Here is a 20478-nt window from a genome sequence, read left to right as displayed (position 1 = left end):
TTGGAGAATTTTTTGATAATATGTAACAAAACATAAAATTCATTTGCCTCTGGACTTAGCAATTCTACTTTTAAGAATTTATCCTCCAGCTAAGTTTGTTCATGCATGCAAAGATGTGAGTCATTCTTTGTAGTACTGTTTGAAATAGAAAAAGTTGGAAATGATTTATAGGTTTAATAGAAGTCTTATAAAATAAGTTATAGTAGATCAATAAGATGTAGTTGTATTCAAGTATTAAAAAGAATGACTACAGAGGCTCCTGGGTGGCTTAGTGAGTTAAAGCCTCTGCTTTCAGCTCAGGTCATGATCCCAGGGTCCTGGGATCTAGCCCTGCATCGGGCTCTCTGCTCAGGAGGGAGCCTGCTTCCTCCTCTCTCTCTGCCCACCTCTCTGCCTACTTGTGATCTCTGTCTGTCAAATAAATAAATAAAATCTTAAAAAAAAAAAAGAATGACTACAGCTATTCAAGTCTTTACTAAGCTCAACACTCTGTTCTTATTTAATTTTGATAAATATCATAGGTATTGTTATTATAGCTCCATTTATGAGGAAAAAATAAAAAAGTTAAGTGACTTGTCTGAAGTAGTAGGACAGATACTGAAGCAGAACATCTTCAGAATCCACGTGACTAATTACTATGCATACTTTAATGTATCCTGGTCATTTATGCCCCTGTGTGAAAAGAAAATAAATTGATAAGTGAAGAAACAAATTGTAGGAAGTTTCTATAGTATGATAATATTTGTGAAAAGGATCCATACCTATATCTACTGTATGTTTTATAACATATAAAAATGTCTCTGTTTTCTCATGACAGAAAATCTTTCTTTATATATTAATATATGTGAATATGTGAATATATTAAGGTACATTAAAAATACATATAAATATATATAAATTTATATATATAAATTTACATACATATGTACACATAAAACATACATTTGTGGAAAAATTTCTGGGTGGCTATACAAGAACTCAATTTTTGGATGATTCATATAGAGACTTCATAAAATTTTTTCTCCTTATACTCTTCAGTATGCTGAATTATTTAAAAGTAATGAGCACATACCACTTTCATAATAAAAACAAATTTAAATTGAAAAACTTAAAAAACAGTGCATGTGAAAATTCTTTAACAGTTATTTTCCTGGAGAGAAATAAAGAGGAACTTTTTCATATTATACACTTATGGACTTTATTTTTTAATTTTTTTTTAGTTTAGAATATTCATTTCTTTGCTTTTACTATAAGTAATTATAATATTACATAGTTAAATTTTTTGTGGGCTATGCTTTTAACTTTAATTTTTTATGTAAATAAAGCAGAGCTAAATAAAAGACATTATTGTATTAGTAAAATCTCCATTATAAATCATTTTTTACAATGAAAGCAATGGTTGGATTTGGACTGATTCTCTGAAATTCAATTAACATATAATGTACTGTTAGTTTTAGACATATAGGTCAGTGATACACTAGTCTTTTTTTGTTTTTTAAGATCTTATTTATTTGAAAGAGAAAAAGCAAGAGAGCACCAAGTGGAAGGCGAGAGACAGAAGGAGAGGGGGAGGGGTAGCGGGAGAGGGAAAGGCAGAGGGAGAAGCAGACTTCTTGCTGAGCAGGGAGTTCTGTTTGGGGCTCAGTCCCAGGACCCTGGGATCATGATCTGAGCTGAAGGCAGAGGCTTAACTTGACTGAGGCACCCAGGCCCCAGCCAGTCTTATATAATACCCAGTGCTCATTACATCATGTGCCCTCCTTAATGTCCGTCACCCAGTTACCCCATCCCCCCACCCACCTCCCCTCCAACAAGCCTTAGTTTGTTTTCTATGATTAAGAGTCACTTATGGTTTGTCACCTTCTCTGATTTTATTTTTTCCTCTTTCCCTATGATCTTCTTCTTTTATTTCTTTTATCAGTGAGATATGATAATTGTTGTAGGGAGCTCAATTTTCAACTTGTTTGAGGAACCTCCATGCTGTTTTCCAGAGTGGATGCACCAGCTGGCATTTCTGCCAACAGTGTAGGAAGGTTCCCCTTTCTCCTCATCTTCACCAACATCTGTCATTTCCTGGCTTGTTAATTTTAGTGATTCTGACTGGTGTGAGGTAGTATATTGCATTGTGGTTTTGATTTGTATTTCCCTGATGCCCAGTGATGTTGAATACTTTTTAATATAACTGTTGGCCATTTGGATGTCTTTGCAGAAATGTCTGTTCATGCCTTCTGCCCATTTCTTGATTAAACTGTTTGTTCTTTGGGTGGAGAGTTTGATAAGTTCTTTATAGATACTGAATACCACCCTTTATCTGATATGTCATTTGCAAATATCTTTTCCTTCTTTTTTTTAAATTTTATTTTTTATAAACGTATAATATATTTTTATCCCCAGGGGTACAGGTCTGTGAATCGCCAGCTTTACACACTTCACAGCACTCACCATAGCACATACCCTCCCCATCTTTTCCCATTCTTTTGGTTGTCTTTTGGTTTTGTCGACTGTTTCCTTTGCTGTGCAAAATATTTTTTATCCTGATGAAGTCCCAAAATTTCATTTTTGCCTTTGTCTCCCTTGCCTTTGGAGACATGTCTAGCAAGAGGTTGCTGTGGCTGAGGTCAGAGAGATGGGTTCCTGTTTTCTCCTCAAGGATTTTGGTGGATTCCTGTCTCACATTTACGTACTAATCTGTTTTTGTGTATGGTATAAGGAAATGGTCCAGTTTCATTCTTCTGATGTGGCTGTCCAATTTTCCCAATGCCATTAGTTGAACTGACTTTTTTCTGTTGGATAATTCTTTTTCTTTTTAAATTTTCTTCTTAAAAAATCAACATATAATGTATTATTTGCTTCAGAGGTACAGTTCTGTGAATCATCAGTCTTACAATTCACGGCACTCACCATAGCACATACCTTCCCCAATGTCCATAACCCAGCCACCCTATCCCTCTCCCCCCAACAACCCTCAGTTTGTTTCCTGAGATTAAGAGTCTCTTATGGTTTATCTCCCTCCTGATCCCATCTTGTTTCATTTTATCCCTCCCTACCCACCATGACCCCCCACCCTGCCTTTTAAATTCCTCATATCAGAGCGATCATATGATAATTGTCTTCCTCTGATTGACTTATTTCACTTAGCATGATGTCTTCTAGTTCCATCCACATTGTTGTAAAGGGCAAGATTTCAGGGTTTTTTATGGCTACATAGTATTCCATTGTGTATATATACACCAAAACTTACTTATCCACTCATCTGTTGATGGACATCTAGGTTCTTTCCATAGTTTGGCTTGTGGACATTGCTGCTATAAACATTCAGATGCATGTGCCCCTTTGGATCCCTACATTTTTATCTTTAGGATAAATACCCAGTAGTGCAATTGCTGGGTCATAGGATAGCTCTGTTTTCAACTTTTTGAGGAACCTCCATGCTGTTTTCCAGAGTGGCTGCACCAGCTTGCATTCCCACCAACAGTGTGGGAGGGTTCACCTTTTTCCGCATCCTCTCCAACATCTGTCATTTCCTGACTTATTAATTTTAGCCATTCTGACTGGTGTGAGGTACTATCTCACTATGGTTTTGATTTATATTTCCCTGATGCCAAGTGATGTGGAGCACTGTTTCATGTGTCTGTTGGCCATCTGGATGTCTTTGCAGAAATGTCTGTTCATGTCATCTGCCCATTTCTTCATTGGATTATTTGTTCTTTGGATGTTCAGTTTCATAAGTTCTTTATGGATTTTGGATACTAGCCCTTTATCTGATATGTCACTTGCAAAAAATCTTTTCCCACTCTTTTCGTTGTCTTTTGGTCTTGTTGACTGTTTCCTTTGCTGTGCAAAAGCTTTTGATCTTGATAAAGTCCCAATAGTTCATTTTTTTCCTTGCTTCCCTCACTGTTGGCAGTATTTCTAGGAAGAAGTTGCTGTGGCTGAGGTTGAAGAGGTTGCTGCCTGTGTTCTCCACAAGGATTTTGATGGATTCCTGTCTCACATTGAGGTCTTTCATCCATTTTGAGTCTATTTTTGTGTGTGATATAAGGAAATGGTCCAGTTTCATTTTTCTGCATGTGGCTGTCCAATTTTCTCAACAGAATTTATTAAAGAGACTGTCTTTTTTTCATTGGACATGCTTTCCTGCTTTGTCAAAGATTAGTTGACCATAGAGTTGAGGGTCCATTACTGGGCTCTCTATTCTGTTCCTTTGATCTGTGTGTCTGTTTTTGTGCCAGTACCATACTGTCTTGATGCTTAGAGCTTTGTAATAGAGCCTGAAGTCTGGAATTTTGATGCCGCCAGTTTCGGTTTTCTTTTTCAACATTCCTCTGGCTATTCGGGTTTTTTTCTGGTTCCATATACATTTTAGGATTATTTGTTCCATTTCTTTGAAAAAAAAATGGATGGTATTTTGATAGGGATTGCATAAACATGTAGATTGCTTTAGGTAGCATAGACATTTTCACAATTTTTGTTCTCCCAATCCATGAAGATGGGACATTTTCCCATTTCTTTGTGTCTTTCTCTATTTCTTTCGTGAGTACTTTACAGTTTTCTGAATATAGATTCTTTGCCTCTTTGGTTAGATTTAGTTCTAGGTATCTTATGGTTTTGGGTGCAATTTTAAATGGGATTGACTCCTTAATTTTTCTTTCTTCTCTCTTGCTGTTGATGTATAGAAATGCAACTGATTTCTGTGCATTGATTTTATATCCTGACACTTCAATGAATTCCTGTACAAGTTCTAGCATTTTTGAGTGGAATCTTTTGGATTTTCCGCATAAAGTATCATATCACTTGCAAAGAGTGAGAGTTTGACTTCTTTGATGATTTGGATGCTTTTTCCTTCCTTTTTTTTTTTTTTTTAAAGATTTATTTATTCATTTTTCAGAGAGAGAGAGAGGGAGCACAAGCACTGCTTGTGCTCCCTTTTGGCAGGCAGAGGCAGAGAGAGAAGCAGGCTCCCTGCTGAGAAAGGAGCCTGATGTGGAACTCAATCCCAGACCCTGGGATCATTATCTGAGCCGAAGGCAGCCACTTAACCGACTGAGCCACCCAGGCTCATTTCTTTTTGATGCATTTCATTTATGTTTGATGTCTCATTGCTGAGGCTAGGACTTCTAGAACTATGTTGAATAGCAGTGGTGATAGTGGACAGCCCTGCCGTGTTCTTGAGCTTAGGGGAAGGCTCTCAGTTTTTCCCCATTGAGAATGATAGTTGCTGTGGGTTTTTCTTAGATGGCTTTGATGATATTGAGGAATGTACCCTCTATCCCTACCCTTTGAAGAGTTTTGATCAAGAAAGGATGCTGTACTTTGTCAAATGCTTTTTCAGCATCTATTGAGAGTATCATATGGTTCTTGTTCTTTCTTTTATTAATGTATTTATACCATTGATTGATTTATGGATGTTGAACCAACCTTGCCACCCAGAATAAATGCCACTTGGTCATGGTGAATAATCCTTTTAATGTACTGTTGGATCCTATTGGCTAGTATTTTGGTGAGAATTTTTGCATCTGTGTTCATCAAGGCTGTTGGTCTGTAATTCTCTTTTTTCATGGGGTCTTTGTTTGTTTTGGGATCAAGGTAATGCTGGCCTCAAAGAATGAGTTTGGAAGTTTTCTTTCTATTTCTATTTTTTGAAACAGTTTCAGAATAAGTATTAATTCTTCTTTAAATGTTTGGTAGAATTCCCCTGGGAAGCTGTCTGGCCCTGGGCCCTTGTTTGCTCAGAGATTTTTGATTAATGTTTCAATTTCCTTACTGGTTATGGGTCTGTTCAGGTTTTCTATTTCTTTCTCATTCAGTTTTAGTAGTTTATACATCTCTAAGAATGCATTCATTTCTTCCAGATTGCCTAACTTGCTGGTGTATCATTGCTCATAATATGTTCTTATAACTGTTTGTATTTCTCTGGTGTTGGTTGTGATCTCTCCTCTATCACTGATGATTTTATTTGGGTCCTTTCTCTTTCTTTTTGATAATTCTGGCCAGGGGTTTATCAATTTTACTAATTATTTCAAAGAACGAACTCCTAGTTCCGTTGATTTGTTCTCCTGTTCTTTTGGTTTCTATTTCATTGATTTCTGCTCTGATCTTTATGATTTCTCTTCTCCTCCTGGGTTTAGGCTTTCTTTGCTGTTCTTTCTCCAGCTCCTTTAGGTGTAGGGTTAGGTTTTGTGCCCGAGATGTTTTTTGTTTCTTGAGAATGGCTTATATGGCTATATACTTTCCTCTCAGGACTGCCTTTGCTGTGTCCCACAGTTTTTGAACAGTTATATTTTCATTTTCATTGTTTCCATGAATTCTAAAAAATTCTTTAACTTCCTGGTTGACCCATTCATTTTTTTTTTTTTTAAGATTTTATTTATTTGTTTGACAGAAATCACAAGTAGGCAGAGAAGCAGGCAGAGAGAGAAAGGAGGAAGCAGGCTCCCTGCCAAGCAGAGAGCCCAATGTGGGACTTGATCCCACCCTGAGATCATGATCTGAGCCGAAGGCAGAGGCTTACTTAACCCACTGAGCCATCCAGGCACCCTGACCCATTCATTCTTTAGTAGGATGCTCTTTAGCCTCCATGTATTTGATTTCTTTCCAACTTTCCTTTTGTGGTTGAGTTCTAGTTTCAGCACATTGTGGTCTGAAAATATGCAGGGAGTGATCCCATTCTTTTGGTACCAGTTGAGACCTGATTTGTGATCCAGGATGTGATCTATACTGGAATGTTCCATGTACAGTAGAGAAGAATGTGTATTCTTTTGTTTTGGGATAGAATGTTCTGAATATATCTGTGATGTCCATCTGGTCCAGGGTGTCATATAAAGCTTTTATTTCCTTGTTGATCCTTTGCTTAAATGATCTATCCATTGCATGAGTGGGGTCTTAAAATCCCTATTATTTTATTGTTATTGATGTGTTTATTTAATTTTGTTATTAGTTGGTTTATATAATTGGCTGCACCCATGTTAGGGGCATAAATATTTACAATTGTTAGATCTTTTTGTTGGATAGACCTCTTTATTATGATATAGTGTCCTTTCTCATCTCTTATTACAGTCTTTGATTTAAAATTTAATTTGTCTGATATAAAGATTGTCACCCCAGCTTTCTTTTGATTTCTATTAGCATGATAAATGGTTTTCCACCCTGTCACTTTCAATCTGGAGGTGTCTTTGGGTCTACAGTGAGTCTCTTCCAGAGAACATATCAATGGGTCTTGTTTTTTCATACAGTCTGGTACCATGTGTCTTTTGATTGGGGCATTATCCCATTAACATTCAGAGTAATTATTGAAAGATATGAATTTTGTGCTTTTGTATTACCTGTAAGGCTGTTTCTGTATGTTTTCTATATTCCTTTCTGGTCTATATTACTTTTGGGCTGTCCCTTCCCTTAAAGGATCACCTTTCATATTTCTTGCAGGGCTGGTTTGGTGATTACAAATTCTTTTAGTTTCTGTTTTTCTTAGAAGCTTTTTATTTATTCTTCCATTTTGAATGACAACATAGCTGGATAAAGTATTCTTGGCTGCATATTTTTCTCATTTAGAACCCTGATTATGACAGTCTTTTCTGGCCTGCACAGTCTGTAGATAAGTCTACTGCCAGTCTAATGATTCTAGTCTTGTAGGTTACAAACCTCTTGTCCCAAGCTGCTTTCAGGATTTTCAGGTTTCACTATTATATGTTGGATTCTTGACCTATTTTTATTGATGTTGGGGGGGGGGGTTCTCTGTGCCTCCTGGACTTGAATGCCTGTTTCCTTCTCCAGATTAAGGATGTTCTCTGTTATAATCTGCTCCAATATACCTTCTGCCCTCTTCCTCTTTCTTCTTCTTTTGGGATCCCAATTATTGTAATACTGTTTTGCTCTATGCTATCAGTTTTCTCTTGAATTCTCCCCTCGTGATCCAAGAGTTGTTTATCTTTCTTTTTCTCAGCTTCTTTGTTTTCCATCATTTTGTCTTCTATACCACTAATTCTCTCTTCTGCCCCATTTATCCAGGCAGTTAGAGCCTCCATTTTTTATTGCATTTCATTAATAGCCTTTTTGACTTGATTAGATTTTAGTTCTTTTATTTCTCCAGAAAGGGATTTTGTAGTGTCTTCTATGCTTTTTTTTGAAACTGGCTAGTATCTTTATAATTGTTATTCTGTACTCTAATTCTGACATCTTACTTATGTCCATACTGATTAGGTCCCTGGCAGTCAGTATTGCCTCTTTCTCTGTTTTTTGAGGTGAGTTTTTTCCATCTTGCCATTCTTTCAGAAGGTGATTGCTTTTCTATTTGTAGAGTTGCAGGCATTCTTTTCTTCAACCTCCAGTTGAGTTCGCAGGTGTTCAGAATGGTTTGAGAGCCATCTAGCTGAATTCCTGAGACCAGATGAAATTAAGGTTTCCTACTCCTCTGCCATCTTGGACTCCTCCTTGAACTGTGAACTTTTTAAAATGAATGAGTTCACATTGCTTTTATCATAAGATGTATTTTCAATGAAAAAATCTTAGAAATTTTAGGTATATTATTCTAGCAGTTACGTGCTATGATATATAATTTCCATGACTAAGTTTAGGATGCAGGTTATTATATTGACAATTTAGGAAAATCTGCCTATGTTAAACTTTTATCAGAGAACTCCTGCTTTGAAGGCTAGCTCTTTTCTTTTTCTTTTTCTTTTTAAAAATATTTTATTTATTTGAGAGAGAGAGAGAGCGTGAGCATGAGTGGGGTGAAGGACAGAGGGAGAAGCAGACTTTCCGCTGAACAGAGAGCCCAATGCAGGACTCAGTTCCAGGTCCCCAGGATCATGACCTGAGGTGAAGGCAGACTCTTAACTGACTGAGCCACTTAGGTGCCCAGTCTAGCTCTTTTCTAACACTGACTTGGAAAATAACTCAGTGAAGATTTACCTTCTTTTTATAAACAAGATTGTTTCCAATTGAAGTCTTATGAACCTTTATGAAAAATGAAACCTTTTACAGCAAATGAGATTCAGCAAATACAGAAGTTGACAGCAATTCTAGTAGATGTTGCTAGTCAGTTGAACATAGTTCTCTTGCAGGAAGATGGTATCATGCTTCTTAAACTCCAGAGCATTAATTAAAAACAAATGCCAATTTTAAACTCCATTGTTTATTAACAGTGTTCTAGTGTCAACTGACACTATTTTAATATTATGCTTAGTCATAAAATGTAGTTGGAATTAAGATGATAAATGCTTAAACAGGTATAGGTGAAACTTAAAGTATATTATTTTTGTTATGTTTTTCAGGTGAAGCTCTGAAAGTATCAGCTGAGAGATTTGCAGATGACCCATGTTATCTCCCCAAAAGGGAGGCTGTGGTTCAAGCTGCCCGTGCCTTGTTGGCTGCAGTTACCAGACTCCTTATCCTTGCAGACATGATAGATGTCATGAGTCTCTTGCAGCACGTGTCAGCTGTAAGTAAAACATGGCTAGTTTACCCTGGCATTGTTCTCACTTCTAATTCCATTTTCTGAAACTGGTATTAATACTAGTGCATCCCAACCTCACTTTCATTTCTTAATGTCACCCAGCAGATGATTCAATTAGATTGTGCAACTCTTGTATACCTCAAAAGAACAAAGCCAGAAGTTATTTTGTTTATTAAAATTTTTAAATTTTTTATTTAAATTCTAGTTAACATATAGTGTTATGTTATGTAACTAAATGTTAACATATAGTTTCAGGCATACAGTTTAGTGATTCAGCACTTGGGGCTCATCACAACAAGTGATCTCCTTTTTTTGTTTTTTAAGGAAGTGCACTCCTTAATCCCTGTTACCTATTTCACCCATCCCCCCACTACCAACCATCTTTTCTCTTCAGTTTTTGTCCTCTTCAGTTAAGACTCTGTTTCTTGTAGTCCATAGTCTCTCATGGTTCATCTCCCCCACTGGTTTCCCCCTACCTCATTTTTCCTTTCCTTCTCCTAATGTCCTTCATGCTATTCCTTATGTTCCACATATAAGGGAAACCATATAATGATTGTCTTTCTCTGCTTGACTTATCTCATTTAGCATAATTCCCTCCACTTCCATCCATGTCAATGCAAATGGTAGGTAGTCATCCTTTCTGATGGCTGAGTAATATTCTATTGTATATATGGACCACACCTGCTTTATTCATTCATCTGCTATGAACAGTGGGGTGCGTGTGGCCCTGTCAGAGGAGAGGGCGGTAGGGGGATGGGTTATCCTGGTGATGGGTATTAAGGAGAGCATTATTACATGGAGCACTGGGTGTTATACACAAACAATAAATCATGGAACACTACATCAAAAACTAATGATGTACCGTATGATGACTAACGTAACATAATAAAGAAAAAAAGATAGTTTCTTGGTTTGCATCTCTCTTTTTCCCCATTTGCTCGTTTGTGTTGTTTCTTAAATTCCACAGTTGAGTGAAATCATTTGGTTGTCTTTCTCTGACTGACTTATTTCATTTAGCACAATACTCTGTAGTTTCACCCATGTTGTTGCAAATGCCGAATTCATTCTTTTCTTGGCATATATATATGTGTGTGTGTGTATATATATATATATATTCATATCTATCTATCTATCTATATATATGAATATTACTCAGCCAAGGCCTGCTGACGTGCAGAGACAGTGAGGCGGAGGCAAGGTAAATCGCAAGAGGCGTTCAGAGCCACATCAGGCTGAGCTTTGAAGGCCGCGGTAAAGGGCTTCAGATGCAGGCATTGCTGGTTCCATTCAATTTTTGTCTGTCTCTCTTTTTTATAAAGATATTTTATTTTTAACCAATCTCTACACCCAACGTGGGGCTCCAGCTCACAACCCCAAGATCAGGAGTCGCCTCTTCTTCTGTTGAGACAGACAGGTGCTCTTCCTCTCTTCCCCACCATCTCCCTGCTTCCCTTTCCGTCAAGGTCTCTGTCCCCCCTTCTAAATTTCTGTCCTCCTTTGTACTTCTGGATACAGCACTTGGGCAGGCAGATAGGGCGGGAGGCTCCCAGCAGTGCGTCACCCTTTGACTCCAGCCGCTACACCACCCAGCTGTGCCTGCAGGAGTGGTGTGGTTGTCTGCCTGGCAACCCATGACATCATACAGAGGCTGGCGCTGGGTTGGCTTGGCACTTGCCGGAGGCCAGGCAGTTTCTAGTTTACAGAGGGTTTTGGAAGAGCTGGGATGGGGGAGACAGGAAGAAAATCGGGAGGGACTTGTATAAAAAAAAATTATATATATATATGTGTGTGTGTGTGTGTGTGTGTGTGTGTGTATAAACATTTTATATATTATATATTTATGCAAAATTAATATATAAAATTTATATTTATATATATTTATATAAAATTTATGTTTATATATATAAAAATATATAAAGTAGTTGTGAGATTATATATATATATATAATCTCACAACTTCTTTATCCATTCAATAGCCGATGGACAGATGGGCTTTTTCCATAATTTGGCTATTGTTGATAATGCTGCTGTAAACATTGGGGTGCATGTATCCCCTTGAATTAGTATTTTTGTATTCTTTGGGTAAATGCCTAATAGTGCAATTGAACTGCATAGAACACTGCCTGTGGGTGAGGTCAAAGAACACTGCCTCTAGGATTTTGATGGTTTCCTGTCTCACATTTAGGTCTTTCATCCATTTTGCATTTATTTTTGTATATTGGATAAGAAAGTGGTCCAGTTTAATTTTTTGCATTTTGCTGTCAATTTTTCCCAACACCATTTGTTGAAGAGACTGTCTTTTTTCCATTGGATGTTCTTTCCTGCTTTGTTGAAGATTAGTTGACCATATAGTTTTGGTTTTTTTGTTTTGTTTTTTTAATCCTGGTCCATTGATCTTTGTCTCTATTTTTGTGCCAGTACCATACTGTCTTGATCATTACAGTTTTACAATATAGTTTGAAGGTGGAATTGTGATGCCTCCTGCTTTGCTGTTCTTTTTCGAGATTGCTTTGACTATTTGGGGTCTCTGGTGGTTCTATACAAATTTTAGGATTATTTGTCTTAAAGCCAGTGGTAGATTAAAAAATAGAAGATGGCTCACTGATAAAGAAATAGATGGGATTATATAGGTAATATAAATAATGAATATATAATTGAAAAAGAAAAACTTTAAAATTTAAGGCACAGGAAAGTTTGTCCTACTTTATAAATGAATACTGTTTGCGACCTCCTCTTGATCCAAGATCAAGTGTGCATGTTTGCAGGACGTCTGTGATATGTGTAGTAATCCATATGAAAAATGTATAAATTGATTTAATATGAGTAAAGAATATAATTTTACTTAGATACTACAAAGGCAGCAAGATATCTTGCTTGCTTTATTTTGCTAGACAAATCATTTAGAAAAGTTTTAGTAGAAAGAGAATTTTATTAGAGCCCTTTTTACTTTCTTAATTTATTTAGTTTGACCACGTCATTAATAGTGTCCAGGTGAGAAGATTGCAAACAGTCTTTTGGAGTCTCTGATCTATTTCCTGCATTAGGACTTTTACTCTTCTGTCCATAAATACATCTGCATATTCATAAGGTGCCTGGTGACTGTAATATCACTTTTCCATTAAGGAAATGATGGCCTTGTCTGATTGACCTTCTTATTAAAATCATTTTCTCTAATTGCTAAGCTAAACCTTTCTTTGCATCTTTATCTTACTCTTTAATGCTTACCGTAACACTAAACTAATGGAACCTTCCCTTTATAATTTCATATTCCTTTTCTTTTGTTGTTTTTATTACTGTAAAAAAAGCAAGCTGGCACTTTTTTGTTGTTTTTAGATAAGGAAAGAGTTTAGGAAAGAGTATAGGAAAAAGTTTTTTAGGAAAGAGTATAGTTCTCATCATCAGAAGCTGTATACTAGTGGATTTGTAGGTGAGATAATTAAGCAGTGTTTCTTGTTTCTTGGTTATTTGTTAGATACTGGAAATAGTACTGTAGACAAATCCCTAAACATTTCTGACATTCATTTTTTTTTCATATGTGAATACAGATGCTAAGAAATGCTGTAATCAAGAAGTAAGGTATGAAAGATTAAGTGCCAGGTAATTCCTAGTTCTAATGACTCCAGATTTCCAGTATTTTAGACTCTAGATTTGTTGTGATAGAGCAGAATGAAAGGCTTTTTCAAGTAAAAATTGCTACCCTCATAATTGATTAAGAAGTAATGGTGTGTATATTCAAGACCACAAATACCTCCATTACCAATTTTAATTGAGTACACTAATTGCTAGGCATAGTGCTAGGTAGTTCACACACATTATGTCTTTCAAACGAAGCAGGAAATAATTGAAGATCAAAGCAAAACAAAGTACTATTTTTTGCAATAAAATTATAGTTAATATTTACTGAGTTTTTATAATATGCTAATAAGCATGATGCAGGATTATCTTCTTTAATTCAGTCTTCAACAACAGCCATATGATTATAATTTTTATTTTAAAGTTAAAAAAACAAGCATATTTATTTAAGAAATTTGCTCAATGTGATAGGGAAAAAAAAAAACCCTTTTTGGAACATAGTACTCCAAGGGTTAGGACAACCTTAACTATAAATACCTTTCACAAGCGTATAGACAAGTTCATGGGCTTATAATAGATTATTAAAGGAATTCAGATATGTCAGGAGGAGGGGGAGTTCTTAACTCTAACTACTCTCTCCTACATTTGTTGGTATCAGAGACTGAGCTTAGGTTACATCATTTAAGATACTTATCAGTGTGTTTAGTACAATGATGTTACCTCATCTAAGAAAAAGGGGAAACCTTTTGTGGTGAATTGTAATAGTGTTTTATTATTTCTTTGTTATGAAAAATTTATATACATATGTATTTATTTATTATTAAAGATTTTATTTATTTGTTGGACAAACAGATATCACAAGCAGGCAGAGAGGCAGGCATAGAGAGAGAAGGGAAGCGGACTCCCTGCTGAGCAGAGAGCCTGATGTGGGGCTCGATCTCAGCACCCCAGGACCATGACCCGCGCCGAAGGCAGAGGCTTTAACCCACTGAGACACCCAGGCGCCCCCTATTTATTTATTTTTAAGATTTTATTTATTTATTTGTTAGAGGGGGAGCACAAGCAGGGGGAGTGGAAGGCAGTGGGAGCGCACACTCCCCACTGAGCAAGGAGACCAATGCAGGACTCAATCTCAGGACCCTGGGATCATGACCCGAGCCAAAGGCAGATGCCCAACCTACTGAGCCACTCAGACATCCCACAAAATTTATATTTAAATTGCATCATTAACTCAATTCTTTTGACAAAAATGGACAAACTGAATTTTTTTTAATGTCATCAAGATTAGAATTATTTGGCATAACATTCCCCCCACCCCAAGTATTCTGCAGACCCTGTCTTATAAATATGCAACATGGAAAAAAGGATTTTTTTATGGTCAGTGCTGCATATAGAAATTCTCTTTGAATATTTTTGATGCACATAAGCACATAAAAGTTGGTGAGAAATATTGAAGCAAAGAAATGTATTTAATTTGCATAACTCAGAGTTTCTCCAATTTTTTAACCTTAGGACCCTTATAATATGTTAATCCTGGAACTTTCTCAGACCGTACTTTGGGAAATAGTGGTTTAGAATATTTCTTTTTTCTTTCTTTTTAGAAGTAACTCCACACCCAATATGTAGCCCCAAATGGGACTTGAACCCACGACCCTGAGATCAAGACCTGAGTTGAGACCATGAGTTGAATGCTTAGCTGACTAAGCCACTCAGGAGCCCCGTAGAATATTTCTATATTTCTAATAATATTTATTAATATATTAAATTTCTGTTTGGATTAAAAAATTTTGGAGGAGAAATGTCAGGGCCCTTACAGTCTAATATCTTATTGATGTAGATTAGACTCTTTCCTACAATACAGTGTGCAATACACAACTGTCTAACAGTAATAGCAGTCTCAATTCTGTGAGACAGTGAACCCGACTTTGGATAGTTCTAATTGTTAGAGACATTTTCCTCAAACTGGGCTTAAAGCTGCCTTCCTGCTATTTCCATTCAGTGTTCCTAGTTTTGCTTTCTTGAGCAACACAGAACCAAGGTAATAGGAAAAGACATTTTCGTTTTTTTCTGTTTTTATTAACATATAATGTTATTTGCCTCAGGGATACCATCTCTTCTTTATCCATTCATCTGTTGATGGACATCTAAGCTCTTTCCATTGTGGACATTGCTTCTATAAACATTCGGGTGCATGTGCCCCTTCGGATCCCATGCTGCCAATCTAATATTTCTACCATTTTATGTTACAGACCTTTTGTCCCAAGCTGCTTTCAGGATTTTCTCTTTGTCGGAGACTTGTAAGTTTTACTATTAGATGACATGGTGTGGACCCTTTTTATTGATTTTGAGGGGGGTTCTCTGTGCCTCCTAGATTCTTATGCTTCTTCCCTTTCCCAAATTAGGGAAATTCTCTGCTATTATTTGCTCCAGTATACCATCTGCCCCTCTCTCTCTTTCTTCTTCTGGGATCCCAATTATTCTAATCTTGTTTCGTCTTATGGTATCACTTATCTCGATTCTCCCCTCATGTTCAAGTAGTTGTTTGTCTCTCTTTTGCTCAGCTTCTTTATTCTCCATCATTTGGTCTTCTATATCACTAATTCTCTCTTCTGCCTCATTTATCCTAGCAGTAAGAGCCTCCATTTTTGATTGTACCTCATTAATAGCTTTTTTGATTTCAACTTGGTTAGATTTTAATTCTTTTATTTCTCTGGAAAGGGATTTTATTTTTCCCAAAAGGGATTCTCTAATATCTTCCATGCTTTTCTCGAGCCCTGCTAGTACCTTGATAATTGACATTCTGAACTCTACTTCTGACATATTACTAATGTCCATATTGATTAGGTCCCTAGCTGTTGGTACTGCCTCTTGTTCTTTTTTTGTGTGTTTTTTCTGTCTTGTCATTTTATCCAGATAAGAATAGGTGATTGAGAGAATGAAATACTAAAAGTGTAGCAATGACCCCAGAAAAATATACACTAACCAAATCAGAAGAGACCGGAAACCAGGGGGAGAAGAAAGGGAGAAAAAAAGAAAAGAAAAAAAATGTGTGTGTGTGTGTGTGTGTGTGTGTGTATGAGAGAGAGAGAGAGAGAGAGAGAGACTGGTGAATAGAACAGAGCCACATGGGGCGCCTGGGTGGCTCAGTGGGTTAAAGCCTCTGCCTTCAGCTCAGGTCATGATCCCAGGGTCCTGGGATCGAGCCCCACATCGGGCTCTCTGCTCAGCAGGGAGCCTGCTTCCTCCTCTCTCTCTGCCTCTGCCTGCCTCTCTGCCTACTTGTGATCTTTGTCTGTCAAATAAATAAATAAAATCTTTAAAAAAAAAAAAGAACAGAGCCACATACTTGATTTGGGGTGTATTTTGGTCTATTAGAAGAAACTACCTCCCAAAATTTTAAAGAAAGAAAAACTTATGTATATACAACAATAAGGGTAAACATAATGAAGGGATGGAATATGACTGTAAAGATGAAAATTTAAAAAGTTTCTAAAAAAGGAATTGATAAGATAAGAAGTTGGTTGAAAAAAGAAAAAAAAAAGATGAATGAATGTGATCAGGCTGGAGGCTAGAACGAACCCATGTGCTAGATGTAGGGTATATTTTGATCTGTTAGAAGAAATTGTATCCCAAAATTTTAAAGAAAAAAAAAACTCTATGTATACAAAAAATAAGTTTAAATACAATGAATGGAGAAAATATGGCTATAACAATGAAAATTAAAAAAGATTTTCAAAAGGGTATTGATAAGATAAAATAGTTAAATATGTTAAAATAGGAAAGAGGAAAAATTAAAAAAAATAAGAAACAATAAAATTTAAAAAATTTAACTTTGAAAGATTAAAGGATCAAGGGAAAAAAGTCATGAATTCTCTATGTTGCTTTCCCCTAGCTCTGGAGTTCTGCAGTTCTCGTTGATTGGTGAACTTGGTCTTGGCCAGATGTCCTTGCTGATCTTCTGGGGGCAGGGCCTGTTGCAGTGATTCTCAGATGTCCTTGCCTGAGGCAGAATTGCACCACCCTTGCCAGGGGCCAGGCTAAGTAATTTGCTTGGGTTCGCTTTCACTAGCTTTTGTTCCCTGAAGGCTTTCCTTACAGCTTTGGAGGATGGGAATGAAAATGGTGGCCTCCCAATCTCCAGCCCAGAGAAGCAGAGAGCTCAGAGCCCCACTCCTCAGTGCGCCCTCAGAGAAAAGCAGTCAATCACTCCCATGTCCCTGGTCTCTGTGCTCACCTGGCCCATGATGGAGCATTTCTATCTCTGGCGCATGGCCCCATTTGGAGTCTCCAAACCCAGCAGATTCTTGCAGTGTGTTCCTGCACCGCTCCTCCTGGAGGAGGAAGGAGGGGGTCTCTCTGGATCTGCTACTTGTGTGGTCCCTGCCTGAAGAGTAGTGGTTGGACTGTGCCTCAAATCACTGTTTAAGGTAACCCTGAGCTGAGAGCCCACTCCTTGGCTCCGGTCTGCAACTGGTTTCCCGTTCTGATACCTGGCAGCTGTGCCACACTCAGACACCCCCGGTCTTCTTGTGACCTCACTGGTCCTGAGACCATAGTGTCCCTGTGAAGACTCCACCCCACCGCTTAACCTCTGGAGTGAGGTCCCTCAGTGTAGCAGACTCCTAAAAGTTCTGATTTTGTGCTCTGCTTCTCTCTTACTTGCTAGGAACTGACCCCTCCCCCCACAGTCTATCTTCCTCTCATTTCGGATTCACTTCTCCACATGTCCTACCTTCTGGAAAGAGGTCAATTTCCTGTTCCTAAAATTGCTGCTCTTCTTATCTTCTATCTCCTGTTGAATTTGTAGGTGACCAGAATGGTTTGATAACTGTCTAGCTGAACTCCTGGGACCTGATAGTATTTCAATCTCCTACTCCTCCTCTATCATGCTCCTTCCAAACATTAACATTGAGTAAAGTTGTTGAAATGAGCCTCAGACTTGCTTTATTAGGCTACTGTATAAACCGTGTTTATTTCATCATTAAGCACTTTCTTAAAGGCTTTGCTGAAATCAAGATGTATTATCTGTGGCATTGTAGATTTACTAGTCTAGTAACCGCAGCTATAAAGGAAATGAGGTTAGCTTGGCATGACTTACTTTTAATAACCCCATAAGAGTTCCAAGTGGCAATTGCTTGCTTGCTTTCATTCCTTTTCTTTCTTTTTATATATTTTTAACATTCATTTTTAAATTACTCACAATCCACTTACTTTTGGTTGTAAATCACTTGTCCGCTGGGATCTCCTTGCCCTTAAGATCCAGATATAATTGGCTTGAACCCTAATTCTATGTCCTATCAACTATAATATTCTCCCCAAGATTTCTCTGAGGTTCATATTCTCAGGATCATCTCTGGTTCCAAGCTTTTGCTTCCAGTTTATGAATTGCTTTAGTTTATGAGTGGTCTTTCTATCCCTATTTTATAGTATGCTAATCTATAATCGGAAATTGACCTTCCCCCACTTTTTTGATTTTTGATTTTGACAGACACAGACACAGACACACACACACACAGAGTCCATTACTCCCAGACAAGGAATATTTATGTATATCGCAAACCTTACAGAAATTTGGGGAAGTAGAAGGGAGGGTGTTCTGTACTGTAACACTATATGCTAAGTGGCTCTAATCTGTATATTAGAAATCTTCAAAGTTCTTTAACAACTTCATCTTATTATTTTTCCAAATCCTTTTCCCCTACCTACTCTCCTTGTTCTCTGTCACATCCTTAAATTCCTGTTCATTTGAATGCAATAAATTTCTGTCTGCTGATTTGTGCCCTCATATATCACTTTCTTTCTTTTTTTTAAAATATTATTTATTAATTTATAAAAGAGCGAGAGAGCTTGAATATAAGTGGGGTGAGAAGCAGACTCCCCACTGAGCAGGGAGTCCAATGCAGGGCTTGATTCCAGGACTCCAGGATCATGACCTAAGCTGAAGGTGGACCCTTAGATGACTGAGCCACCCAGGGACTCCTCTCATATGTTACTTTATATCTTACTTACTCCTTAAGGTATTTTCCTCAATATAGATAATATTTCCCTAAGAAGAATTCTGTAGTCACCTATGTCTCTTCTCTTTCACATATATATACTATATAATTATTTACTATAGAGTTTTTTAGGGGGAGAGCATCAGATTTACAGGTATAGATTTCTTATTCTGGACACACTCTTCTTTCAAAAGCAATAGGCCACATTTTTATTTCTTGCCTTTGTTTGGAATAGAACAGTAAAAGGCCTGCCTCTTCTCCTTTCTTCCAGTTATATCTTACTATTTCATGCAATCTTTTGCTCATTTCGGGTTTCCCCAACACTCCCCAACACAATTCCCTGCTACATTTTTAAATTTATTTTTATTTCATAGTACCAAGGAATTTCTCTGCTATCACAGTGTCTTCTTTTGTGGCCTTATTCTTTTCTTCCTTACAATGGTTTTTTCCTAAATTACAGGATTTTTCATACCTATTAGGGTATATTTCCCTTTAAATGTCAGGTCAATGAGATATTACTCAATTCTTGATTGTCTATAGCTATACATTTCTTGACTTCCTTATACTTTCTTATCTTTATTAAATTATCTTCTTTCCACTGAGACTGCCCCCAGAAATGTCATTATGATCATTAAGATCAAGCATTCATGAGGACATAGACTGAGATTACCAACCAGTGCAAACATGGTCCCTTGAGTAAATCTCGATGGAATTCTCTGTGCCAAACAACATAGAGTTGATATATAATTAAATATATCAAAGACTCCTGATTTGACAAAGTCATCTAGTTCCTTAAGAAAATACATGTTTTCTTCTCTGTGTAATAGGTCTAAATCAAAGGTAACAGAGGATAGAAAAAAGAATGATGATTTATCAATATTAATTATAGAAACTTGGAAAGGCAATTTGGCTTTATTACCATGGTTGCTCATAATTTTCCATAGGAATTTAAAAATTTCTTTTTTGGTACTGCTTACCTTTTTTTGAACTTTACTATTTATACTTCTCAAGATACCATACCTTATTTTACTGACATTTTGACTTTATAAGGGTTAATTTTATTTGAGTTGAAATTGGCTAGGATGTCTCTTACTTTCATTATGGGTCAAGACAATGTAGAGAAAAAAATAATGCTTTTGGCTGAAGAGAGACCTTGCTTGAATCCTGGCTTTGTTGATTAGCTGGGTGAATTTGGGAAAGTTAAAATCTGTGAGCCTTGGTTTCTTCTTCTGAGCTTTAAGGATAATAATACTCTGAATACTTTGAAAGGATCTTGTAAAGATTAAATGATATAATATGTAAATTATATGGTAAGAACTGGCGTTCACTTTCATTTTCTCTCCTTTTCCTGTGCTACCTTTAGCCACCATGGTACCTTGCTCTTTTGACTCTTGCAGTACAATAGTGCCCTTATTCCTAAAAAATGAAGGGAAATAAATTTGAGTTCTGAATTGACTA

At 36.9% G+C, this 20478-nt stretch overlaps 1 protein-coding gene across 1 annotated transcript in view; it reads left to right on the top strand.

Moving 5' to 3' along the window:
* The window catches only part of LOC111144805 (catenin alpha 3), a 1765227-nt gene that overhangs the window by 122407 nt on the left and 1622342 nt on the right, over positions 1-20478 (top strand). The window contains exon 4 of the mRNA XM_022499291.1: positions 9270-9436. Within this exon, the coding sequence (XP_022354999.1) occupies positions 9270-9436 (167 nt within the window). The remainder of the gene's footprint in view (positions 1-9269; positions 9437-20478) is intronic.

Source organism: Enhydra lutris, unplaced genomic scaffold, assembly GCF_002288905.1.
Source record: "Enhydra lutris kenyoni isolate GAN:26980312 unplaced genomic scaffold, ASM228890v2 scaffoldscaffold12, whole genome shotgun sequence".
NCBI classification, from domain to species: domain Eukaryota; kingdom Metazoa; phylum Chordata; class Mammalia; order Carnivora; family Mustelidae; genus Enhydra; species Enhydra lutris.
Note: the sequence above shows the minus strand (reverse complement) of the source record. Positions and strands in the feature narration are given on the sequence as shown.